We start from the raw sequence: 26,095 nt of genomic DNA, 5'->3' as shown, positions 1-26,095 counted from the left end.
TCGTTGCTAGCACACAGTTGGTTTGGACCAAGAACCTGAGCAACACCACTGATGATATTTCTATGTTAAATAATTTTTGAGCAAGATAAATTATATATAACATTATACACACAGACACATATCTCTCTCTCTTCTAGACACGATCCAGACACACTGTCACGGAGAAAAGTAAATGTGTCATATCGTACATTTCTGGGCACAAATGTCTTGAATGGAGGTCAAGATACCACTACTTCTACCTACTCTGAGTAGGCAATCAGCCCTGGAAATGTTTGTCAAACCCTACATTCAGCCAAAGCAGATTTTTCTCAGTGCTCCTCTGCTGAGAAAATTGGTTTTAATCAAATTTTTGGCAAAGTAAGTGTGTTTCTTTGTCCTTCCAACAGTGGACTGGTGGGATAATTGATTACCAACTTTTTGTAATACTCTTAAGATTTAAGGTGAGCAAACCTTCTTCTGTCAGTCTTTCCTCAGTGGTCAAGATTCCAAGCGTCTCTTTCAACTTACTGCTTTTAATTTGTTTACCTCCTTTAAGACCTTTGTCCCGAAACTGGACAGATCAGTCCCGATGGATCCTTGCCATCTTGTCAGCACCTCCTAGAATTAGATTTGTCTGTAAGCAATGTCCCCATTTTCTTGACTTGTGTTTAGTTTGGGGCTATTGCTGTTGCCACACGTTGTTCTCTGCTTCGCGATGCCCAGGCGGTTCGTTTCTTTGTTCCTCTGTTCCAGGTATAACAGTTTGTACTAGACCCTGCTGGATTTCATCCTCCTGATTTCAGACGTTGTTGCTTCTGTCAGCCAGACTCATAAACTTGTCAGTCAAACACTATGTATTATGCTTTTTTCTTTTAACAAGATTTTCTTTCCAAAAACTAGGGAGATTATCAGTAAAACAAGAATAAAGTCTAATTAGTCTATGGTGTCAAAACTGGCATAAGGTATGCAGGAGAAAATAATTCAGAAAAGCTTTCTAAATGCTAAATATGCATCAGTATCCTTAATATACCATCCGTGGCCTCTGTGAAGATTTTACAAAACAAACTAGGTATTGTAAGTATAGGTAATGCTTCTTATGCATTATTACTTATAAAATATTGTGATACTTTTGAAAATGTTTTGAACAGCAAGAAAGCTAATCAGATGAGAAAAAGGTGCAGTAATTAATGATAAAAATAGAAATATAAACCCAGATATGGGTAAAAAAGAGGAATTGTGAAGCAAAGAGAAGGGAAAAGGTGTGAATAAGCATAACTGAAAATATGAAGACAAGTTCTGGCTTCTTGGTAGGAAAACAATCAGGAAATAAATTAGAGGAAAACAGGAAAGGAAGGAAAAGGGGAGTTCCTTCTTAAAGTTAAAATGGCGCTTTTTTAAAAATGAAATGAGGGCAATAACAGAACATGCTATTTTCCCAGCAGTGTTTCCACCCTAATCTAGAATTTAGCCCTTTCTTCACTGGAATAAAACTTCCTCTATTTTTAGAGGTAGTTTGTTGTGCTCAGGTGGAGCCGAGATGCAGAGAAGTCCCTTTGGTGTCGCGGTGCCGGAGGACGGAGCTGGAGCGGCTGACGGTGCCGCTGAGGTGCCGGTGGCCTGGGCAGGTGCCGCCGCTGCTGGCTGGCCTGGGGGGGCTGGCGGTGGGAGAAACCCTCGTTTTGTCTCGCGTCCCTGGGACTGCGGCCAGGCAGCTCGGACCCTGGTTTCTGAGGTCAGTGCGCTTGGTAACTTTAAGTGTTTAAAAGCGCTGACAGTCCTCCTGTTCCCTGGGATTTCTTTAATTTTCCAAGACCTGATATTTCAATGGGTATGGAAAGTTCCTCTACTCCTTTTTTCAAGATTTTCTGTAACTTACCAGGACTTGCCTCTCTGAATCTTAATTATATTTAGCAAATGCTGCCTGCCTTCTTCCTTTGTTGTAGGGAGGAGATTTCAGCTCTGCACGCCCCATCGTTTGGGAAGGATGTGTCCTCTCTCCCCTTCCTACTAGGCACCTGCCTGCGCCGCTGCCTAGAGTTGTATCATCTGCGTCCATGATGGACCAAGGACAGACCTGTGCTGCTTCTTTGTGATAGATTTATAGTGCTTTCTCCTGGTAGATTACACGTTTATTTAGCTTCTCTTATCAATCATAATACAGTTGAGCTCTGGGCTTCCCACTGCTGGAGTAAAAGATTGCAGCCACAAGGAAACTCTCTGGCCACAGATGGTTTTGTCACGGTGTGACAGGCTGGGAGTCGTTTGTCCGGAGAGGCCGAGCGTGGGCTCGCTCACAGCGAGTGCGTGTGCCAAAGGAGAAGCGTCCTGGCCTCGCTGCCCTGCGCAGGACGCGCGTCCCCTCTCCCGCGTGGTCCCTCCGCGGGCGTCTGGAGGCACGTGCCTGTAAGCTGCTCCAGGCACAGGGCACTCTTCTTAACAAGCAGCAGATTTCATTTGCGTGATGAACTTCTATTTTTTTTTTTTTGTTTACCTACTCTCTCAAGGCTTTCTTCTTATCCTCATTTTATTTGATTTGTTTTCTCTCTCTTTTCATTTGAAGTTTGTCTTGTAAAAATTGATCAGGTTTCTGGCCTCCTGGCTCCCTCCCACTCCTCCTCCAGTCTTCAGTGTGAGACTGATCTAATTCTGAGTCAGATGCCATCTCAGCTTCTATTATCCAGATGATGACTTGAAATCTTCCCTGACCTGCAGCAGTCACACTCCGGTTGCAGATGTTACACAAAAGTCTCTGCTTTGCAGAGGAAGCATTTCCCCATCCTCAGGCTGAGTCCAGTAGCTCTCAGAAGATCTGTCAGACCCATGGAGCTGTGGTGGAGGGGCTCCCGTGAGTGGAGGGTGGGATGGAAGGACACAGGCTCTTCAGGAAGGACGGGCAGGGGAGGTAAGGAGGGGTGTCTCCCTCTATGTCAGTGACAGTTGGAGTGCAGGGAGCTCTGCCTGGGGATAGGCGAGGAGCCAACGAGAGGGTTAAAGGGAGGGCAGGGACAGGAGATGTTATAGTGGGGCTCTGCTACAGGACATCCCACTGGGAAGCCCGAGCAGATGAGGCCCTCCATAGACAGGTAGGAACAGCCTCACATTCACAAGCCCCGGTCCTCATGGGGTACTTCAACCACCCCAGTTTATGTTGGAGGGACAACACAGCAGGGCACAAGTGATCCAGGAGGTTCCTGGAATGCACTGATGACAACTTCCTTCTCCAAGAGATAGAGGAGCCAACGGGGAGAGGGGCTGTGCTGGACCTTGTTGTCACCAACTTGGAGGGGCTGGTGGGGAGTGTGAAGCTCGAGGGCAGCCTTGACTGCAGGGACCATGGAATGGTGGAGTTTAAGATCCTGAGGGCAGCAAGGAGGGAGCACAGCAAGCTCGCTGCCCTGGGCTTCAGGAGAGCAGCCTGTGGCCTCTTCAGGGATCTGCTTGGCAGAGTAGCATGGGATACAGCCCTGGAGGGAAGAGGGGCCCAAGAAAGCTGGTTAATAGTCAAGGATCACCTCCTCCAAGACAATCCTGACAAAGAGGAAGTCGAGTAAGAACACTAGGAGATCTGTGTGGACGAGCAAGGAGCTCCTGGACATGCTCAAACAAAGGAGCCTACAGGGGGTGGAAGGAAGGACAGAGAGCCTGGCAGGGATACAGAGAAACTGTCCGAGCAGCCAGGGATCAGGTTAGGAAGGCCAAAGCCCTGATGGGATTAAATCTGTCCAGGGATGTCAAGGGCAATAAGAAAAGCTTCCATAGGTATGCTGGTGATAAGAGGAAGACTGGGGAAAAAGTGGGCCTGCTCTGGAAGGAAACAGGAGATCTGGTTACTCAGGATACAGAGGAGGCTGAGGTACTCAACAACTTTTTTGCCTCAGTCTTCACCAGCAAGGGCTCCAGCCACACTGCCCAAAACAGAAGGCAAAAGCAGGACTGGGAGAAGGAAGAATCACCCACTGTAGGAGATGATCAGGTTCGAGACCATCTCAGGAACCTGAAGGTGCACAAGTCCATGGGACTGATGAGATGCATCTGCGGGTCCTGAGGGAACTGGTGGATTAAGGGGCTCAACCATTGTCCATCATATTTGAGAAGTCATGGCAGTCCAGTGAAGTTCCTGATGACTGGAAGGGGAAACATAACCCCCATTTCAAAAAAAGGGAAACAAGGAAGACCTGGGGAACTACAGGCCGATTGGTCTCACCTCTGTGCCGGGCAAGATCATGGGGCAGATCCTCCTGGCCACTCTGCTGGGGCACATGGAAAATAGGGAGGTGACTGGTGACAGCTGACACAGCTTCACTGAGGGCAAATCCTGCCTGACAGATTTGGTGGTCTTCTACAGCAGGATTACAGTGTTGGTGGATGAGGGAAGAGCCTCTGACGTCATCTGCCTGGACTTGTGCAAAGCATCTGACACTGTCCTGCATGATGACCTTGTCTCTAAGTTGGAGAGACGTGGATGTGATGGATGGAGCACTTGGTGGATCAGGAATTGGCTGGATGGTCACACTCCAAGAGTTGGGGTCAATGGCTCCATGTCCAAGTGCAGAGCAGTGACGAGCAGCATCCTCAGGGGTTGGGCTTGGGACCAGTTTAACATCTTCGTTGGGGACATGGGCAGTGGGATGGAGGCACCCTCAGCATGTTTGCCAACAACACTGGAGGGAAGGATCCATCCAGAGGGACATGGACCTGCTCGAGCGGGGCCAGAGGAGGCCACAAAGATGCCCGGGGGGCTGGAGCACCCTCCTGTGAGGACAGGCTGAGAGAGTTGGGGGGTTCAGCTGGAGAAGAGAAGGCTCCGGGGAGACCTTAGAGCGGCCTCCCAGGACTGAAAGGGGCTACAGGAAAGGGGGGAGGGACTCTTGATCAGGGAGTGTAGGGATAGGATGAGGGGTGATGGTTTCAAACTGAAAGAGGGGAGATTTGCATTAAGATCTAAGGAAGAAATTGTTCCCTGTGAGGGGGGTGAGGCCCTGGCACAGGTTGCCCAGAGAAGCTGTGGCTGCCCCCTCCCCGGAAGGGTTCAAGGCCAGGTTGGACGGGGCTTTGGGCAACCTGGGCTAGCGGAAGGTGTCCCTGCCCGGGGCAGGGGGTGGCACTGGATGGGCTTTAAGGTCCCTTCCAGCCCAAACCATCCTGTGGTTCTTTGATTCTCTGATCTTTGATTCTGGTGGTAAGGACTGCTATGCACACAGATCCATGCGCTGTTCAGTCCCTGTGAACATCCTTCAGCGCTGGCCGGACCAGAGTCTCAACTGACCAACTCTTCCCCGAGAGGACCAGCCTGTCCGCTCTATCCTGTTCTGCCTGCTTCTAGACTGCACCATCCGTCATGACCAGGCAGACGGATGTCCTCACTGATGTGTCTTCCCTCTCTCCTGTGTCTGAGGTGCTCTTTTCCCAGGCACTGACCACCCATGGACCTTGTGTTCCTGTGACAAGTAACCATGACTTGATTTTTTTAAGCCTTGCCTTGTGGCACTGGGAGGTGTCTGTGCTGATGCTGTTATGGCTCTGGCCAAATCTGTCATTCTCCCTTTGCAGAATCTTTTTCTGAACTTTGAGGAGATGCCACCAACCCGCCTTTGGTATCTTCAGGAAGCTGAAGCTCGTTTCCAGAGCCTTTCTGTGGCACAACGAATCCGTGGGACATCACACGTGTCAGCCTGCGTGGCTGCCTGGCACACTGCTGCCACGGCCCGCAGGAGTCACAGCAGGGCGCCGGAGGTGACACCCCCGTGCCAAGGCTGCTGGTTCTGCTCCTACCAGTAGGTCTTGGATAACACACCAGTGTCCTCTTGCGGCCTGTCCTGAGGGTTGTCAGCCCTGACAGAGGCCAGATTCCCTCCTCAGAGTCTGGACATCGTGTTTCTCCTCTTCCAGCTCAAAGGCTTCCTGAGCCAAATGGTTTTAAGGTTTGTTCCTGCTTCTCAGAAGCATTCAGAGTTCAGAACGCCCTGCTCCCCTTGATGGAGGAGATCACAGCATCATCTGCCTCTCTTTAGGGTAGTTTTGTGGCACATCTCATTAGGAGAACCATCATGTTTTTCTGGTTGCTCCATGTGCCTCACTGGAAAATACAGAGAAAGTTGTCTGTCTCTCTTCACCTAGAGCTGAGTGGCTGCAGCTTTGGACACTTTTTGTCTCTCATATATGTTTAGATGTACCCGTTGTCTGGCGCAGAGCGGTGGCAGATGCTCCTTGCAGGCTCAGTGGCAGAATGTTAGTCTAGCTGCCTGGCTAAGGTGCCCCTTCTAGATCAAGGGCTTGGTGTGTGATCTATAGGAAAAAAAAAAATACTAATTTACTGTGTAGGCCGTGGAGTGCATGTTGGGTGTTTCCAGGAAGCATTGGATCTGCTGCGTGCACGTGCAGGGCTGGCTGGCAGGTGCAGAGGGCATTCGAGGTGTGTTTGTCCCAGACCACGCACAGGAGGTCTGTCTGCTGCTTCCAGGAAGTGTTGGGTCTACAGCGTAGTCGTGCAGTGACTGACCCCGTGACACTCCCTGAAAGCATCAGACGAGCTGCATCTGTGCAGGATGGTGGCAGCACACATTGCCGTGAACGTGTCGAGAGTTTCTGCTCATATGGCAGCCCAGATGGAGCTGCCGTATGTGAGCAGGAGGATTGACCTAGTAGGACTGCCAGATTTCTGGAAATCTAGAACAAATATAGAACATGCTTGAAGTCTGCCTGGCCAAGTAAAGGTAGACAACTTTGAAAAAAGTCCAGACATATAGTGGTGCTACCTGATTAAATACAGCGTGGTGATTAAAAAGAATCATTCTGCTCTCTGTTATCTGGGATAATGGAAAGGTAGAAAATCACCAGCAATGGAAAACCTCAATAATTGGAGAAGTCTTGGGTAAAGTGATACAAAAATAGTTGACAACAGAGTCTGGCATGTTGACAGACACTTCTCGGGGTCTGAGGAGAGTTGAGTAGCTTGAATGATTATGACACTAAATTGGCTGCCTGCACCCTAAACTTTTACACTCCTCTTCCCCAGGCTGTCTGCTCTGTTCTGGCCTGGCAGCAGCGCTGCTGATCGCTCCTAGAGCCTCTGCTGCTGCATCTCCCCTGCTCCCCCCATCCCCCCCCCCCCCGCCCCCCCCCGGCTCTGCTCCTGCCTGTGCACCCCACAGCCCTCACTGCTCCTGCTGCCTTTGGTACGTGTAGGATGATAACAGGGAAGTTCTGGACTTAATTGTTGCAGCCTGCAACTGAGAAATACCTCTGAGAGCCTGGTGTGCTTTAGCACAGAGCAAACAACACGGTGGTTGGTTTGATTCAGGAAGAGCCTTTCACCTCTCAAGGCAGAGGTGCCAGTGGGTGGGGGGAGGTACTTTTTCAGGTTGAAAATACATGAACGTAACAGCATTTTCAGAGCCCCTCTGGCGTAGAATCACAAGACAGTTTGGGTTGGAAGGGATCTTAAAGCCCATCCAGTGCCACCCCCCTGCCCCGGGCAGGGACACCTTCCACTAGCCCAGGTTGCCCAAAGCCCCGTCCAACCTGGCCTTGAACCCTTCCAGGGAGGGGGCAGCCACAGCTTCTCTGGGCAACCTGTGCCAGGGCCTCACCCCCCTCACAGGGAACAATTTCTCCCTTAGATCTCATCTAAATCTCCCCTCTGTCAGTTTAAACCCGTTCCCCCTCGTCCTGTCCCTCCCCCCTTTCCTGTAGCCCCTTTCAGTCCTGGGAGGCCGCTCTAAGGTCTCCCCGGAGCCTTCTCTTCTCCAGCTGAACCCCCCAACTCTCTCAGCCTGTCCTCACAGGAGGGTGTTCCAGCCCCCCGAGCTTGTTTGTGGGCATCTACTCAGTGTTCTTCTGACCTTTGGGTAACTCCCTGTTGAAGATCTCATAAAAAAAAAAGTCAACTCCTGCCACTGAACTTGATCACTTTGCCTCCCTCTCTTTCTTTTTCTTCCCACTTCATGAAGATCCTTACCAGCTTTTATGTCAACTGGATGCTTCCCTAAACTCATATGGCTAAGAGTCTGTGACTCAGGGCTAGTTGGTTGTTTTGCTACTCTTATGTCTCCCAGTTCCCCCCTCTCCTCCTCTTTCAGACCTTTACCAGGTGCTATCCCCAGTGTTGGCAGCCTGTGAGCTCTTTGCATGCCGTAGGGCCTGTCCCTTCCACGTCACAGGGGAGTGGTGCTTTACCATGAGTGTTTGTTTTTAGGTACCAAAGGGCAGATAATGGTGGAAATTCACCTTGGACCCAGCAGCGTCCATACTCGTGGGGACAAGTTCAAGGTGATTGCACCCACTGTTGTGATATTGTTGTGCCAGGGAAGTGACTCCACTTTTTTTTAATCTTCAGGATAGCTGTTCTTTGCATTTGTATCTAAAATACCAGGTTGGCCAGGACCCTTGTCCCTGGAGATATTCTTACCTGCACCCTCCACTGAGCGAGATCCTGGCCATGGCAGCAGGATCGTCAAAACACATTTCATATCCCTTTGTGCTGTGGTTCTTCCTTCCTCAGAAAAACTGCAGGGCTGGGAGCGGAGCTGCCATGGTGTCCTGGCGGACGCCGGGGCGAGTGTGCTGCCCGGGACCGGCACGGCGCCCCTGGAGCACAGGCAGCTGCCTGTTTGTTACCGCTGCCACAGGGCCGCTGCCAGCCCGGGCAGCTCTGTCTCCCCTGGAGGTGGCTTCCCTGCCCTGGGCCCCGGTCAGATCCACGTCTGCGGCGTGTGGAGGCCGTGGGCTGGCGATGGTGGGTGCGGAGGGGCCGCGGGGTTTGGTCTGCAGGGCTACTTTCCCGCCTGCCTGCTAGCCTGGAGGTGCCACCTCTGTGTTGCACCCGTAGGGGATCAGTTCTTCATGTAGCGTGAGCTTGTCCTTGTCCGAGCACTTAGACCTGACCTCTCTGAGATGCCTTTTTGGAGCTGAAAAATGCAACGTCTTCCCATAGCTCAACACTTCCACTCCAGATCCATCGTCGCTCCCCGTTGCACGCCACAGCTCAGTGCAAGGAGATAACAGATCCTTTCATGTGAATACATAGTGACAATTCAGAACCAGAAGAAGTAAATATTATTATAAAAGCAGGCCCGGGATGAAAATGCAGTGAAGTGCTATGGTTTACAGTAGTTTAATCAGTCTGTGCATCTTTGGCTTATGTCTGGTGGCAAACAAGTGATTACAGACCTCCGAGAGACCTGTGCTGGGTGGAGCGAGGAGGCAGCAGCCCCGGGCAGCTGCGCCCGTGGCCGTGACACCGTAGAGGTGAATTCCTTTGGTTTCCCCTCTGTGGAGGCTGGACACCTGCCATGTTTTTGAGGGCTGGTGGGTGGATAGCTGGCACGATGCTGCTGCCACGGATGTGGTGTGCAGCAGCAGTTTGCAGATGGCCCCTCTGTCCTGTTGCGCCTGGGCACGTCCGTGGTGAACCCGCATCAGTTGTTACCTGAGCTCTGTGCCAGCCTGTAGCTGAGAGGGGCTGCGGGGTGTTCTCATGGTTTCACGCAGTGAGTGAACTTTTTCTTTTTTTTTTTTTTTGGGATGTTTGCACAGTACTGTTATCTGTAGGACCTGGGTTAGATCTCAGAGCTATGACTCTCACCAGGAATATTTAAATGATCTTTTGATTTTCTCCTGTTAACTTTTAAGACCTTATAAGCACACTAACATTACATGCTGCACAGCCTGTTCATGTGTCCCTCCTGCTTTCTTTTAGAAATTACTGAATTTGCCCCAAAAGATAAAAATAGGCAAATTGCTGTTAGATTAAAAAGCATTGTCCCTTTGATGTCACGCTATGGAATGACTGAAGGTGTTACAGCATGTCAGAACATGTCCCCATGCCAGCACCGTAGTACGGCTGCATGTCTTGTGCAGCCTGAACGTGGATTTTCATTGCTCAGCCCGTGGCGTGCGGCAGGACAGAGTCTCTGTTTGTAGCACAGGAACAAGACACAGTGAGAAATGCCCTTTGCCCAGTGTCTGCTGTCTCTGTGACATCACCAGGATGAGTAGCTTGGCTGTGACGATAGGATGCCATTCCTGTGTGGGACCTCTGGCTTATTGCTTGAAGTTAGATCATTTATTTTCTGTGAGGGAGTCAGAACGCTTTTTCTGATAGTCACCAGTTCCTCCCACTGTGGTGTACAAGCACTGAAATTGCTACCTGTGAAATATTTATTAAAAATAATACATGTTTTCAGGAGTTTCTATCCTTGAGACTTCGTTTTCTTGTTTACCTGTCCTCAGAAAGCTACTGCTGTCACCTTAGAGGAGTTCAGTGTCGTGCAGCCTCAGACGGCTTCAGCAGCGCAGTTGGGTGCTGCACAGCGGCTCCGGGACGGGACCGCTGCCGGTGATTCCGGAGCTGGGGAAGCCAGTGTGCAGGGGAGCAGTGGCTGAGGCGGCAGTGCAGCACGTGAAACCCTTCTGCCTCCTTTGCTTTTTCCAAATTGGATTGACAGACGTAGCCAGCAGGGCTCTTCTCCCTTCCTAGGGATTTATGTGAGATTTTACTCTTAACAGGCTTCTTATCCAGCGTGTTTCTTCTCGCCTTTCCTGGAAGCCGTAACGCTTCCCAGGCAGGGAGGGACGGAGCTTCTGCTCCTGCAGCGTGAGCTGTCCCGGCGCCGAGACCTCCCGCGGGGTGGTGGGAGACCCCCCCTCCCGCAGCCAGACCGGCAGGGCCGCCCGGGGTGCCCGCAGCTCACTGTGCGTTCTGGGGGCGATTCCCGAGACATCCACCTCAGGAGAGTCATAATTTTTACTTTGAATTTTGATTTTTCACACAGACAGTGGACCGTACGTCAGTTGTTCATTTGAGGAACTTTGAAGTTCAAATGCTTTTCCTAAATTCTTCTCTCCAGTCTTTTGTCAGCTTGGTTAGCTTTGCTTTCAAATTTCCCCGAATTCAGGTCACTTCCCTTCTGTACAAAAGCTTTCTTTGCCTGCTCAAAGAATGTGACCATTGGGAGAGCACATCTTATAAATGTGTATGTATATATACAGAGAGACAGAAAAAGATTGCAATTTGAAGCAAGCTTGGGGAAAAGCAGAGATTCTTACTTGATTTTCTTTGCTACTGTGGCCTAATTTCCCGAATGCAGAAGGAAGGTTTCATTTCTTCCAGCCATCACTGATCGCTTCCAGCTCTGGCTGAGGAGTAGAGCATGAATTCTGGGCCTCAGAAAATGAAAAAAATTCACATAAACATTGTTGAGCTGAGGATAGTAAGACTATTTCTGCTGATAAAGGATGATAGTAGAGAGGTGTGCATGCTGTACTGAGTCACCAAGTTAAATATATCCCTTCGTCACAAGTTAGTGGCAAAATGCAAATGAACCTCGTATTTCTAAAAGCTGTTCTGTAGGAGGGCAGGGAAACGTTTAACAGCTGGAGCTGCCAGTATTGCTCTTGACTTTGTCAGTGTCTGTGAGGGTTTGCTTTCTGCTGCCTGCCTGATCAAATACGTTTGTCTCAAATACCAACCCTGACTTAAAAAGAAAAAGGCGCGGGGGTGTGATGGTCCCAGCATGGACAGGCAAAACCTGCAGCTCTGTCTCAGCCCGTTCTTACACATTTTCATGCTCTGAGCAGCAGCACTGTGTTTTTGCCCAGAGTCAATGTTTGGGAATGTTTCTCATTCCCAAAGCTGCTGTGGGTGCTGCTGAGTGAGGGCACCCTCTGAAGAGGCTCAGCAGTGGCTGGGGGGACCGGGCGTGCTGGGAGGGGTGGGAAGGGAAGAGGTGGCTGTGGTTTGCGGGGGCATCGGACGCAGGACTTGACCAGTTGAGTCCAGAGCAGTTTGTCCAGTTTAATTTCCCAAGGACCAGTGATGGACTCTGTGTACTCTGACCCATCTCACCATGGTTCTTTCACATGTTAAAAAAATACTTTTGCACCTTGTCCTGAAAATACTGGATTGTTGTGCCTTACTAGCTGTGATGCGGTGCTGTTCTGGTTGTTTGTTTTTTTTTCCCCCCCCCCCCCAAATACATAAGAAATCAACAAAGAGTTCAAGTGATTTCACTAGTCTATTGGCTCAAGTCTTGCTTCAGGAGAGTGGTACTTCAGTTTCTCTCCTCTTAGCATGTTAACCCACCTTCACGTGGGCCACTGGTGTTTTGTGGTTCCCCAGGATGTGAGTGTTTGTAGAAGCAGATCCTGGAGTAAGACAGACCAGTTTTGTTGGCAGACCCATGTTCAGCATCCCTGCTTTCCTTGTTCCTTTGAGTTGTCCAAGATTCTTCCTGTGGAGAGAAACCCCAGGATGGGTGGTGGGCAAAGCAGTGTTTAACGCTGGTCTAAAGTGCCGTGGCTGTGTGGGGGCAAGCTGCTGCTGCAGCGTTCTGAGTGGAAGCACTTGCTCGGCCATGGGAGCTTGGAGCGGGCGCGAGTTAGTCCTGGGAAGTTCAGGTGGGGTGTGCAGGGAGCTCGGTTGCTGGTAAGTCATCTTCCATTGGCTAACCAGGATTCACTGAAAAGCTTCAGGCCGGAGAACATCTTGCCAGTATTGGGAAGACCTGAGATTATTAATCCCTCGCTGGTGTTAGGCGTATCACCCCAGACCCTGAGGAGAGGGGGACAGTTATCCCCCAGCTATTGGCCACCCTCTCGTTACACAAACATCGACATACGCTCTCCCTGCAGTGCTGAGAGCGTGTTCTCACCTTGGGGTTACTGACTGGATGAGCTGAGGCAGAACAATTGCTGGCTCTGCCTCCCCCACGGAAAGCAGCTGTTATTAGTCCATATGGCGAAATCCGTGCGAGCGAGTGCAGGATCGGTGCTGTTCAGAGCCGCTCAACTGTCTTCCCTCCCTCTCTTTTCAGGTGGCCATCATTGCAGGAAATTTTGAATTGGCTGAAATCATCAAAACCCACAAAGAGTCCGATGTTGGTGAGTTCGATCTTTCTTCTTCCTCTTTTCTCCCTTGTTAGTCCTGCTGTAGAGCCCAGGGCTGTGTTAGCGCGGGTGTGTTCGTGGTGGTTTCCTGGTGCCGCCTGCAGCGGCCGGGGGAAGCTGCAGCTTGCAGCCAGGTTTGGGTCTTGGGAGGGGCAGCACAGAGCTGCTTTCCTCCTGGGGCCATCAGTATCTAGCCTGGTTATTCAGACCAGTGTTTGCTTATGACTGCTGAGACTGCCAAGCTAAAGAATTAGCCAAACGGTTAGTCTGGAGTAGCTCTGCGAAGCTCTTCTGTACAGTGCCTTACCCTCTCCTCTCTCTCGGCATCCTTGAGGCCATTTCACACTAGAGATCCTCTCCTGTGGAGGCTGCTAATGGGGCTTGGTGCAAGGAGGAGACATCCTCTGCCTTAGCAGTAGTAGTGCTTATGGAGCTTCCCCACACTGAAGCTCCTATAAGTAAAAGAAGTGAAGTAGCAGCTGTTCTGGTTGTACTTGCTTCTTGATGAGGAGTATTTTGGGATTTTCTGGTCAGCCTTTTTCCTTGCGCATCTCTTCTGTCCTTCTGTAGTGTTGACATTATCATGTGATATAAGTCACGCAAAACTGAGTTTTAGGTCACATATAAAATCAACACTTGTTGAGTTTTCTTGAATTATTCTGAGAAGTTTATTGGTCCAGAGCTCTCTAGAGCAACGGAGGAACCAGTGCAAAGAGTTAATTCTCAGCATGTGTGCCTCCACAGCAGGTACAGAGCCATCAGGTCAGCAGCTGACAAAGACTTGTGGAGTTTGGAAAAGCCAGCAAATATTGGGCTTGGTTCTTGGAAGAGGCTGTGAATCGAGAAACCTGGGTCCCAAGACATCCTTTATCACTTCTTTTCTTGGCTAGCTATCGCTGATAGTTACAAACAGCTGCTGAGAATTTGTGGGAAGATAAGAGTCAGAAAGGGCATGGGGAAAAGCCTGAAAATTCTTTGTAACTATGTGAGTGAACAGAGCTCGCAAGAAAGCTGCCCTATTAATTCAAGAGGGAAGTGACTCTCTTTGCCGTGAGATGGGTTTTGGACTAGACGACCTCCTAAAGTTCCCTTCCAGCCTAAATTCCTCTATGATTGAATCTGAATCTGTGATTGACTGGCTCAATTATTTTTATTGAAAAAGTGTAAGGAAAAAGGGCATGAAAACATGTCAAGCAGAATGAATTGTTCATGTTTTAGGTATGGCTGTTTATATAAAATAGGTCAGGTAGCAGTTGTAAACTAATCACAGGCAAAGCAGCAGGTCCAGATGGTATCCACCTGGGGTCAGGGGAACTGGCAGCAAGCTTCCCAAGCAAGGAGAAATTGTTTTTCGTAGTTCATTAAGAACGGAGAGGTGTGAGTGTCAGACCGGAGGGGAGCAGACTGGCGTTACTTAGGGTGGGGAAGGGGCACTGCTTGGTCTGGCCTTTTCTCTGATAGTTCTGTCAGAAAGTTGAAGAAATACTGAAACTGAGACTCTGGTAGGAAAGGGCAGCGTAAGGCAGGGCTGTGAGTGATCGCTCTTGGAAAAATCTTCTTGAGTTCCCAATATTAGGCTGCACTTCTCTGGCTGTGAGACAATAAGTGGTGGCGCCCATGGTCAGAAATACCCAGAGAGACTTGCTGCATTAAGCCTGTGGGAGGAGGGATGTTAGCAGCGGCTTTCGCTCTGCTCTGCAGGACTGCCCTTCGCCCCTCACTGTACCTCCAGGCTCTTGGAGCCTTCATCAGCATTTGTCTGGGTTCGGAGCGCTCCTCTGAGCTGGAGCTGCCTGTCCCCACTTGCTGTACTTGGTCTTGCAATGTGAAGCAAGCCCGGAGGGCATGAACTGAATTTCTCTCAGGTGAAAATAACCCAGAAGCTGTTCCAGAAAATCACCCGATGTGCCCCATCTGCCGACAGGCGCTGAGCCCGTGGGTCTCGCCAGGGTGACACCGTGTGAGGACAGATGCCCAGTGTGGCCGGCGGGTGGTTGGTGGCCACTGGTCCCAGCCCGCCGGGCTGCCCACGCAGGCTTGGCCGCCTTCCCTGCGCACAGGAACGGGGCAGAGACCCAGAGCCGCCCGTTTCCTCCCAGCCACCAGCGCCGGGGCTGGAGAAGGTCAGGGTGGAGGGCTGCAGGTCTGGGGAGGGGGAGCATGTTCTTACAAGCAGAAAATGTTTGCAGAGACTGTGGAATTGGGCTGTTCATCATTTCTGTTTTTTTCCTTATCCTCATGTTTTATGGATCTGCAGACAGAATGCTGGGAATGGCAACTGCTGTGCTTTATTGCTTTATTTTTGTGGTTGGACCTGAGAGGTTGGACTGTGAGGGCTCGTCAGTGCCACCGCAGACCCTCTGTGCCGTATCCCGGTGCTGGTTGGTCAGCGCCGCCTCTGCCGTTCCCGGATGGGAACGGTTTCTGTGGGTCGGCGAGGGCAGCACGAAGGCCCTTCCGAAGCCGCAGGAGGGTCCCCTCGGGTGTGACCGCAGGGCCTCGGCTCCCACCGCTCCGGCAGGGTTGGAGACGCTCTCAGTTAAGCGCGTTTACTGGTGCTGCCTCGGGGTGGTCCTGGGCTGCGTGTCCAGTTCCTGGCACAGCCCGGGGATGGTGATGGGAAAGGGCCGCGAGAGGAGCCGGGACACCAGGAGCTGGTCGGTGGGAAACAATGCAAACGGGTCGTGTCTGAACAGCGAGGCCCCTCCAGAGTGCCACCGCCAGCCTCTGGTGTTCGCATCTTAAATCCACATCGACATTCATCAGTCCAATGTGTAATTCCTCTCAAAAAAATGAAATGTGCACCACATGACCTGTTTTTCATTAAAACATTTGCAGTGGTGTTAATTGTACATTGTTTTTTTATCAGTTGGATCTCATGCCAGCTGCTCGATAATTCTCAAGATCCATCTTTTTGGGAAGATTTCTTAGCCTGAAAGTTTTAAGGTATTTGTTTCAGCTAATTAGTAGCTGTCTCTGCTTTGTCATGATGACACAAATGCCTCTTCCTCCTGCTTTTAGAACATACTTCTGCATCTACAAAGGAGCCCAAAAGCTTTTTTTGAAGTTTCCTTCATTCTACTAACCACTTGTTTTTCTTTAATGTTTATAGCTCCCCTTAGTGATTCTGAGCATATTGTAACTTCATATTGATTTCAATTATTTTCATAATCACAGAATAAATATATTCTGCAGTACCAGTTGATGTCTTCATTTTGCCACTCTTGTCCAAGTAGGCATTTAAATATAGTTGCTTTGTTTCGTAATTATGGTTTTATAACTTTGCAAATTTTTTAAAAACTTCTGATCCATATTTTCTCTCCCTGTGTGAAAGTAGATCTGGAGGAATAATATTAGTTCAATACTGAGAAATGAGCCTTAAGTATTAGATGTATATAAGACTGGTTGGGGCTGTCTTCCCTTTTCTTACGCTGAATATATCCAGGTCATGATTCATGGTCACTAAGCAACCACCAACTTCAAGTCAAAGGAATTAATTCATTATCAGTCATAACGAGGCCCCAAACAGTTGCCCCATATTACGTGGGATACCTTTTTGTCGGAGAATGATGATCTGCAGCTCTATGAGATCAGCAGCATTTGTTTGCCACACTGGAGTGCACCATAGCAACGCTTGTTTCCCGACGTGTACGGGCAGGGGTGGGGAGTAACTCCTCCCTTGGTGACCCCGCGGTGGTCCCTGCTCTGGGGCGTGAGAGTCCCTCGGCCCGCGTCAGCCCGAGATCCGACAGCCCTGACGTACCGTTAGCGCCGTAAGGGCAGCATTGCACCACAGCCTGGCTCTCTCCTGCTACTTCAGGGTGGGTTTTTTCAAGGTATTTAGGCATATGAAGACACAGGTTGGACAGAGCAAAGGTCAGAAAACGAGCTGGTCCCTGAACTCCTCCGTACTTGGTGTCCATCCCGGGTGGAAGCCGATAAGCAGTGCATACCCGGATGCTTGTGGCCCCCTTCCCAGGTCCCTTCTCAGTGTGAGCTGACACCGGGGTATTAATTTAGAGCATGGCATATTAGGAAGATTACATGACACTTTGAGCATTGAATTGTCAGTTGTTGCTGAGAAATTTCAGCTTTATGATGTTTTATAGCTCAAACCAAAGAATAAGTTATATCTCATTATTGAGGGTGTCCTGGAGTGTCTTCTTGTCCCTCAGGTGCCCTCCTTACCTGGAGCCTGTTCCAGGTATGTCCATGTGCTGTGAAGCTGTCTGTCAGAAAGTCTCTGACAAGTTCTCCCCTGTGAAGAGGAGACATCCACCCCAAGGGATTTAAAAGGCAGCAGTTTGCTTCCTTAGGACACTATAACTTCATATCACTTGTTGCTAAGATTCAATAACTTGTTCATAATATTCACCATTGGTGCAACATTTTTCCTTTCATGAGGGAAAGGTGATGCCATTTCGGATCTTTGACCATCCACGTTGCCCTGGTCTGAACCTCTTCTGGCTCTACTATGTCTTTTTTGAGATGAGGGTTTTCTAGAGTGGCATAGGGATGTTTGCTTTGCTTTCTATATTTTTGTAATGGTATCCTGTGTTTGAGTAGTGTTTCTAACCACTACCAAGCTCAGAGAGAGCTTTTTCTTGGAGCTGCACTGTAGAAGGGCATAGAGCATCTTAGACGTGTAAGACGAGCAGTAGAGGTTATGACATTGCTTCTTCCTTTCTAATCTTTCCACTTGATCCATTCCCAGAGAAATTTTTGGAATGTGCTAAATGAGGTAGATGTTGAAAAACTTTGTGTGGAAGCTATAAATGAGTTCTTGTATGATGGAAATTTGTCTGATTGTGTCACATTTCCTGGTACGTGTAACAAATGTGGATGTTCCTGTTGAACTTACTCTATTTATAAGGATAGTTGGAAATCTGTAAGCTGGCAGCGGTGAAGAGGTAAGATGGAGAGTGATAGCTTTCTGTGTGCCCTTCTTCCTTGTGTGCCTTCTACGAAGACTTTTTTTGCTCACTATTGTCAGACAGAATGTTAAGCTGTGTGAGGCCTTGGTCTGAGCAGTCTGGCAGTTCCTAAGGAAGGGTCTGGTTCTCTGCAAACAATGCTGTAAAATGCAGTGGGACAACTGGAACAGCTCCCAGTTCCTTCCAGAAGTTGCTCTTCGATTACAGCAGGGTAGAGATGGGTTTCATACTCTTCTTGGCACAGCAAATTCAGTGGTCCGGAGTAGGGACATTCACAACAGAAGTCACAGATGGTCATAGAACTTAGATGTTGTGCAGAAAATCGCTTCTGCCTGGGAAGGCTGAGCTGTGTTTGGTGGCTGTACTTGTTTGGAAACGGAGTTAAAATCTGGGCTGGGTAAAGTCAAAGCTTAGAGTTTATTGGTGTATTAGGCATGTAGTTGAGAAGAGCAGCTCCTCAGGCTGTGGTTTCCCCTCTCTGAAGAGAGGGGACGCTTACGCCTTGTGGTGGTGTTCAGACATCTGCGCCTCACTGGGACACTGTCTCCGTGGTGCTTGCAGTTGCTGACCCTTCGTTTTCACCCGGGCTGCCTAGGGGGCCTGTGCGGGACACCAGAGCCTGCCCCCGGGACGCTCCTCCTGTCCTCATCTCCCCAAAAGCCCTTCGCCACCCCTTCAGCAGGGGATGTGGTCAGTCCTCCAGTGACATGGGCCTGCTCAAGGGTGACCTCATGGGAGAAATCTAGTTTTTCATCATGAGTTGGAGAAATTCCTCAAAAAGCTACTGACGGAGCAATAAATTTTTAAGACCAGAGTGACCAGTATTGTCATTTTGTGATGAAAACAGTAATGCTTACACAAGTCTGTGCAAACTTTTGCATGAGAACTCTTTCCCACTATACAGATATGTCTGACTGTCACCTTGGCAAACCATGAACAACTTCTGTTTGTTTTGTTGTTTTCTTAATATAGATCAGGTTGACCAACTTCTGAACCATTGCATGGCTTTATTTCGAACACTTGCTGGTTTTTAACATTATTTTTAGAAATGTGGGCTGAATTTAGATGCATTTTTCCATGATAATCTTACAGATGAACAGACGATGCCACCCTTTTTGGGAGTTGATGATCTGTTGGCTATGTTAGCTCTTGTGCTCACTGCTTTGGTCTTGGAGCCTGTCCCCAGGTGGTTTGTGTCAGGACTCACGGGCTTGTTTCAGTCTCTCTGCTTTTCATGGAACAGTCCTGTGTTGTGCAACCTCCATTCTTGTTTCCCAGATGCTTCATTTTGCATCAGGCTGTGATGAAGGGTGTTGAGATGACGAATGCCTGAGATTTCATTGTGTTGATACCCTTTCTTCTACATCATAGAATCACAGGATGGTTTGGGTTGGGAGGGGCCTTCAAGTTCATCCAGTGCCACCCCCTGCCCCAGGCAGGGACACCTTCCACTAGCCCAGGTTGCCCAAAGCCCCGTCCAACCTGGCCTTGAACCCTTCCAGGGAGGGGGCAGCCACAGCTTCTCTGGGCGACTTGTCCCAGTGTCTTACCACTTTCATTGTATAACATTTTTTACTTACATTCAGTCTAAATCTACCCACTTCTACCAGTGATGTTTGACCAATGTCATTGCATCAGTCATTGCATCACCTGTACTTTTATTGCCAATGATCTGTATTTTTTCTAAGTCATTAATAAAGGCAAAAATATAAATACTACTGTACCAAGAACCGACTGACTGGATAATATTGGAATTATTCCCAACTGTTGTTCTCCATTAGCAATTCATTATTGAGTCTGTTAAAATGTGCTCTGGTAACTTGTCCAGTGGTAGCATGGAATCAGAATATCATAGGGTCAACAGTTTCACCCAAGCTTAAGATGTCAGCAGGTATTTTTGTCAGTGAAATTTGAGCTCTGAAAGCCATCTTGGCTGATATAAATTTAATTATCATTCCTTTTTATTAATTGATAAATGTCCTGTTTCAGTTTTTCTAAGCTTTTCCCAGAAATGATAGGAAGCTAAGCTCGTTACGGTTGTTGGGATCATTCCACTGGCCCTTTCAAAGCTGCCTCCCCGTCTCTGGAGCTTTTGGAGGAGTATTTTAAATATAGGCCAGAGACTCAATGAGCTGTATTGCAAATTCTTTTGAACTTTGCTGCAGAAGCTTTCGACCTGCTAATTTGAATGTACATAACTGAACAAACGTCGGTTACTGCTATCCTTGGAATTGTGGGGGAAGTTTTAAACGCTTCATTTCAGTCTTGGGTGCATTTTTTGCCAGTACGAGGTATCAATGGGCATTATTTTCAAAGACAGATGAGAAACACTCATTAGATTTTTCAGATTTTCTGTTATTATTGTTGATTTAAGTGCGTGCTCCTGTCACGGGTCTGAGCAGTTGTTAGGATTGCCTCGGCGGGGTTTAGCCATGGCCTCATAGTCCAAGCGGGACCCTGGATGTGCTGACTGTAACAACGTGAAACAGGGGAGTAAAAAATGCACCAAACTCTTGCAAGGCAGAATTTCCAGTGTTGAGATGCATCAGGCTGATGGATTCTATCTGAAGAGAAAGGCTGAAAATCTCATGTAAGAGTACCACTCACAGGTGAATTGCCAGCACATTTGAGAATTGCTTGTACGGGAAAACTAGCAAGTTATACAATTAACATGTATTTTTAGCGGTTTCAATTTAGGTTTTACAAATGCAGAGTAAAATCTGTTTCCAGCTGTGAAGGGCTGGCACTGAGCAGGATGGGGTGAGAGACCTGTGTTTGCGTGAAGGGTGAGGAGGGGCTGGCTCTGAGGGGCTCTGTCCCGGGGTGCAGCATCAGGTGGAAAAATTGGTAGCTGAGAGGCAAACGGAGGTGGCTAGAGAAATGGTTGGAGGATGTTTTGGGGTTTTTTTTAATTAAAGAAGTCTAATGAGGCTATAATTCCTTTCAGTGGACTACTTTAGTACTGAGGTAAATTACCAGCTCCCTGTTTGGAGCTGAGAGGTTCTGGTCTGCCTCATTATCTCATCCTTCTCCTTTCGTTTTCATTCCTAGAAAAAAAAATACCTGGAAGGTCTCCTGGAGTAGCCTCTCCCTCCTGCAGGGGAGAAAAGCCTGAGCATAATCTGCCGCGTGCCGCATGAGGGGAGATGCTCCGCACCTTCTCCAGTTTGCTTTGTAATTTTCCACTATTAAAATGTAAATGTGGCCTACTCAGCTTGGAACTGTGGAGACATTTGCACTCCGTGTGCTTTTGCTCTTTTACATGAATATTTAACATTGAGCCAGCAAAGCTAAATAACCCCTGAGCGTTGATTACACTTTGGTTCATTAGATGCAGCTCGGGGTGGTTTGGAGCGTGGTCCGGGTGTCTGTGCCGCATCCTGGGGCCGGGAGCCCCTCGGGGAGCCCTGGCTGCGTCCTGCTCCCGCCACACCTCGGCGGCGAGGGGCGTTTTCCAGCCCAGAGCCCTGTGCTCCCCATTCCAGGGGGCAGAGAGCGAACGCGGGAGCGTCAGCTGAGCCAGGCTGGCTGGGGCACGGCTGTGCTGCTTCGAGCAGCGCTGTCATGGTAACTGAAGTGATTCATTTTGCTGTGAGAAACCCAGTAAACATACTTTGATTAAACTCTTGAGAAGGTATAGAAAAGAATCTTCAAAGCTGATTGTATGAACTGCATGAAGTTATTTTTCTTTATTGCTCTCACTTCCCTCCCTTCCCCACTGGGGACAGTGGATTTGGGGAAATGGGGAGAGGAAACCTTTGTCAGTACTGGCTGTTTGGCGGCAGCCTGGAACTCTCCTGTTCCTGGCACCTGGCGGCTGGAGTTCAGGCTCAGCAGTTTATTACTATTATTATTATTATTACCAGTTTCAGGCAGGTTGGGGAGCAGGGGGGAGCTGGCCAAGCAGCCCGTGGGGCCGACCGAAGCGTGTCTCGGGACTCGCACAGCGGTCTGGGGCATCGCGGCACCTCTGAGCCTCCTGGCAGGGAGTTCACCCGCCGAACCGAGGCGGATCGGCTCTTCCCGTTATAAATTGGGTTATGAATAAACTGCCCATACAAAACCTCAGTCACCACGCTGGGGTTTACCATGTCAGGCCCCGTCTAGGGAGCAGCTCCTCAGGTCTCACGACAGGTCCGAGGTCTCTTCCCACCACCCCGTCCCTGCTGCGAGGCTGGGGGGTGAGGGGCTGTGTCCTGGCTGGGTGTTCTGCTCCCCCAGACCCTGTGCTGGGCTGGTGGCCCTGGCCAGGGACCACGCTCCCCGTGGGGGAAACCCGCCCTCCCCAAGCCTTATTCCCAAACCTCTCAACTGCCTCTGTGAGGGGCCTGGGGACACAGGCAGCCCCTCTGGGCTGCTCCCCTGTCTGCTGTGAGTGTGTGGGGGCTTCTGTGAGTGCCCCGCTGTGCATGGCCCCACTTGCTCTTTCCTTGGTGGCTCCTGCCCTGGTGCTCCCCGTCCCCTCCCCGGCTGGAAACCCCAGTGCTATGGCCAGCTGTGGTCCCTCCTGCTGTTCCCTGGCACTAGGACAGAGCTCTGCTGGTCTCAGCTCCCAGCCCAAAGCGGGTCTTCTCCACTCAGCCACCTTGCTCCTGCGTGTTTTCCTGCCCTGACTCTTGCATGGGTCTGGTTTTCACTGACCTAGAATAAAAATGCTCTTGCACGGTTATTCATGGTTTTATTTTGCTGCGTGTGCTTTCTGGGGGGCTGCTGAGTTGAGCTGGAGGCTGCTCTGATGCCTGGGGACTGGCACCCCATGCAGGTGGGAGCGGACGAGGGGGCAGAGGGTTGCCCCTGATTTCTGGCATTGGGAAGCTGTTGGATGAGACAGGTCTCACGTCCCGCAGCAGATCCCCAGCCTGCCAGGAGCCCTCTCCAGCCCTCCCTTTCAGCTGCCTTCTCTCTGGGGAGGAGTGTGATTTCAGTCCTTCGTACTGCCGTGACAGCGGCTGGCGGGGGCCGGGGCAGGGTCCCATCTCCGTGGCCAGCTGGGGCTCGTGCAGAGGATGCAACAGGGAGGGCGGCACGAAGGCAACCTTGCTTGAGGTCCTTCTGAACAGAAGAAGACTTAGTCTTCTGTAAAGCTGGGAGTCACCTAATTTTTGGCTAAATGAAGCCACTCTGCTGTGCTAGAGGGGGTTGGCCCTCAGAGTTAGAGCCAGCGGAGCAGGCAGGACTGCGACATCCTCGCTGGCACGGTGCAGGAGCCGAGCGCTGGCCGTCCCGCAGGACAGCACGGGCAGAGGGGGCTCCTCCTGCGTTTTTAAGATGCTAAATGGGCCTGGGATTGTTGCACGTTCTGGAGAGCTGGATGCAGCTGCACAAATGCAGTTTGGCTGCTGTGAGCACGTGGTTGGTCTGTGCGTTGCCAGGGCCTCAGAAGCGTGCTACTCCCAGCAGAGAGTTACGGTGAATTCAGAGCTTCCAGCCCTAGTGGGAAGTTTACAGAATCACAGAATCATCTAGGTTGGAAAAGACCTTGAAGATCATGTAGTCCAACCATAAAGTTCTCATCTTTCACTCGTCTTCCCTCAGAACAGCAGAGGGTTTCCCCAAGACTTATGCTTTTGGAAACATGGTGCTTCCCCAGGGAGAGAAATAGAAGCTGATCACACGTTGAGGTTGCAGTCGCTCGCTGACCTCTCCTAGGAAAGGCCAGTTTAAAAACAGCAGTAAGAGGATGCCTAGAGGGCGCTGGGCCGGGCTCTGCTGCCGGTGCGGACTGTGGCTGTCCTTTGCCCACATCACTGCCCCGTGTACGCGGTGGCCTCAGTTTTCTGTCTGCTGCACCTCATTGCGTATCACAGCCAAGAATATGGTTGTATCTCTCGGAATATATCTAATTTCTGTCCAGAAAGACCCAGGCTTGTGCTGCATCTGCATGGCAGAGCTTCCAGACTGGCTGGACGTAGGTCTGTGCTTTGGAAAAGCTCTGGAGCATCTGGGGAGAGCAGTCCTGTATTGCCCTCCTCCTGGGAAGTTGCCTGGACGTCTGCTCGCCGGGGTTCTCTGTGATGTATGGTCATTTCTAGCTCTAACCTCTGTGTAGAAACATCTGATCTTGCTCCAGTTGTCTTCCTGGCTGCATAGTGGCCCTCAAACGAGACCCAGGGCAGTCCGGGGGCCAGGAGCTAAGCACTGAAGTTGGAGCAGGTAAGGTGTCCATCATCTGTACCTGTGCTTTCAGGCTCCTGAGGGCTTTGCCACGTCCCCCTGGGCTCTCCTCTGCATGCCACGCTGGGTCCTTGGCTGCAGGTGCCTGGCTCAGGAGACATCGGACATCTTTGGACACCTGAGAGCCTGGGGAACTTTGCAGTCTGAACATATATCAGCTGAAAGTGTGCTCCTGTGATAGTGCTGGAAAGCTGGGGTTTTCACTCATTGTTGGGACTCCTGTGACTCCCTTGCTCCTAAATCCCACTTTGGGAAATGAAGTGAGCTGTTGGGATCCCGCCTCACATGCGGTTACTGTGTGCTGGGGCCAAATTAAAATTACATAGATTGTGCAGGTGCGTCCTGTCTTTCAGGAGACTGCCTTTGCAGCTGTAATTCCATCCTCTTAATATGCTTCTGGGGTTAAATCTCTGGAAACTTTGGCTTTGCAACTTGTTATGTGACCTGGATACCTTCTTGTTTACTCCTGTAAACGCTGTGTTACGTTGTGCTTTGGGGACTGTTATACTTGACGTTATGATGAATGGATTAGCGAGTAGCAGAGCAGTCCTTGACTGCCTTCCCCTGCCACTGCTCTTCTCTGATGTGAATCTGAGAGAGAAGTTGTATTTTTCTTTGGTTTTAAGGTGGATGCTATAATTTTGGTGTTGGGAGGGAGCACTTTGAATATATAAGGTGATGACTGCTCTTGCGTAGAGTGTGGAAGTGGGTGACCAGGTGATTTATTTGACAGGCTAAATTAAAGCACTTGCCCTGACCTGTGTCAAGAATTATAAAGTACCTTCCCTCTATCAGTGAGTCCTTGAGCAGCCTGTTTGTGTCTCAGTGCCCAGCAGCCGGTGCTTGCTGTGAACGTCTGGCCATGAATGGTGCCGATAGTCCCCTCCGAACCTGACCCTGACCCGTTCGGCACCTCCCTGGTGCCGTGGGGAGAGCAGGGGCTGGGGCAGCCTTACCTCTGATTTTTGTTACGCTGAGGCAACCAGGAGCAGAGGAGATCCAGCGTAGGCCAGAAGGATCTCCTGCCTGCTGTGCTGCTTTCTTCCCTTGCAAGAGAAATCTCTTTTTCTTTCCTTCTTTTTATCTTTTTTCCTTTTCTTTTGTCAGCTTGGTAAGAGCAGCTCGTCAGTAGGGTTATTTTACAGTAAGCTTGCATATGATCTGTTCAGCATACAGCTATGATTTTTTTCCCAAGTAATTAATATTAAGAAACTAATAATTAATTTATAAAACTCACTGAAGCAAGCCCAGACCAACTCCTGCTATCTGAAGTTTTCATCGTTGCAGTCTTGTTTTTCTCTCTTTCTCTCTTGGTTTGGTGTCAAGGCCGATGGAGCTGAGCCCAGCCACGCGGGGGAGAGCGATGAACCGACGGGTCCCTCTGCACGGCGCTGGCTGCAGTTCTGGGGTCTGAGGGGCCCTTTTGCCTCCTGGCAGCAATGGGCGTGCGCGGGGGGAGCGCGGCGTGGGCTCTGCCTGGGCAGCTGGGGCGGAGCACGGGTGTCACCGGTCATTGCCAGGGGCTGGCTGCTGCTTCTGCCTTCTCCCAGCACAGGGAGAAGAACGGTCCAGGCAGATTTTTCTAGATCTTGAATTTTTTCTGACTGAATATTTCCTGTTTGCCAAAATTCTCACACAGTGTGGATCCAAACTTGGCTTTTCTCCAGCTGTGCCGCTGCCTGTGGTGGAGCCGCTGAGGCCCCTCCCCGGGGCATCGCTGTTCCCCGGCCGAGGCGCAGCAGGCTCCGATCGCCTGTTCCGGCAGCGCGGCAGCTCCCATTGGGTTGACGCTGGGGGCTCACGGCTGCTCTCAGGTTACGGTCCCCGTGATCACTTGGTTTCACCTTCAGTGTTGGGCCCTGGACACATACCAGGGATGGACTCGCTTGGCCAGGATGTGCCTTGGCCTCCGTCTGGAAAGGTGCTCAGGCACTGACTGATGTGCTTTTATCACTGGGCAGACTTTGGCACTTTTAGTGAAAGTAATTCTGTACTTTTTCCAAGAGTCATGCTTAAAGTTACTGACTTGGCTTGGTTTGAAAACACCTCTTTGAGACTAGCAAGAAGCTTCCTCGTGTTTCCAATGACTATTTGCAATTTTTAATAATTTTTACATCTGCCAG

At 50.1% G+C, this 26,095-nt stretch overlaps 1 protein-coding gene across 7 annotated transcripts in view; it reads left to right on the top strand.

Moving 5' to 3' along the window:
* SHANK3 (SH3 and multiple ankyrin repeat domains 3) overlaps positions 1-26,095 on the top strand; it is a 350,787-nt gene that overhangs the window by 88,587 nt on the left and 236,105 nt on the right. For all 7 annotated transcript variants that reach the window (XM_074828192.1, XM_074828195.1, XM_074828198.1 and 4 more), the window contains exon 10: positions 12,792-12,858. In XM_074828192.1, the coding sequence (XP_074684293.1) occupies positions 12,792-12,858 (67 nt within the window). The remainder of the gene's footprint in view (positions 1-12,791; positions 12,859-26,095) is intronic.

This window comes from Strix aluco, chromosome 5 (genome assembly GCF_031877795.1).
Source record: "Strix aluco isolate bStrAlu1 chromosome 5, bStrAlu1.hap1, whole genome shotgun sequence".
NCBI lineage: Eukaryota > Metazoa > Chordata > Aves > Strigiformes > Strigidae > Strix > Strix aluco.
This window is presented reverse-complemented; position numbering and strand designations above follow the sequence as displayed.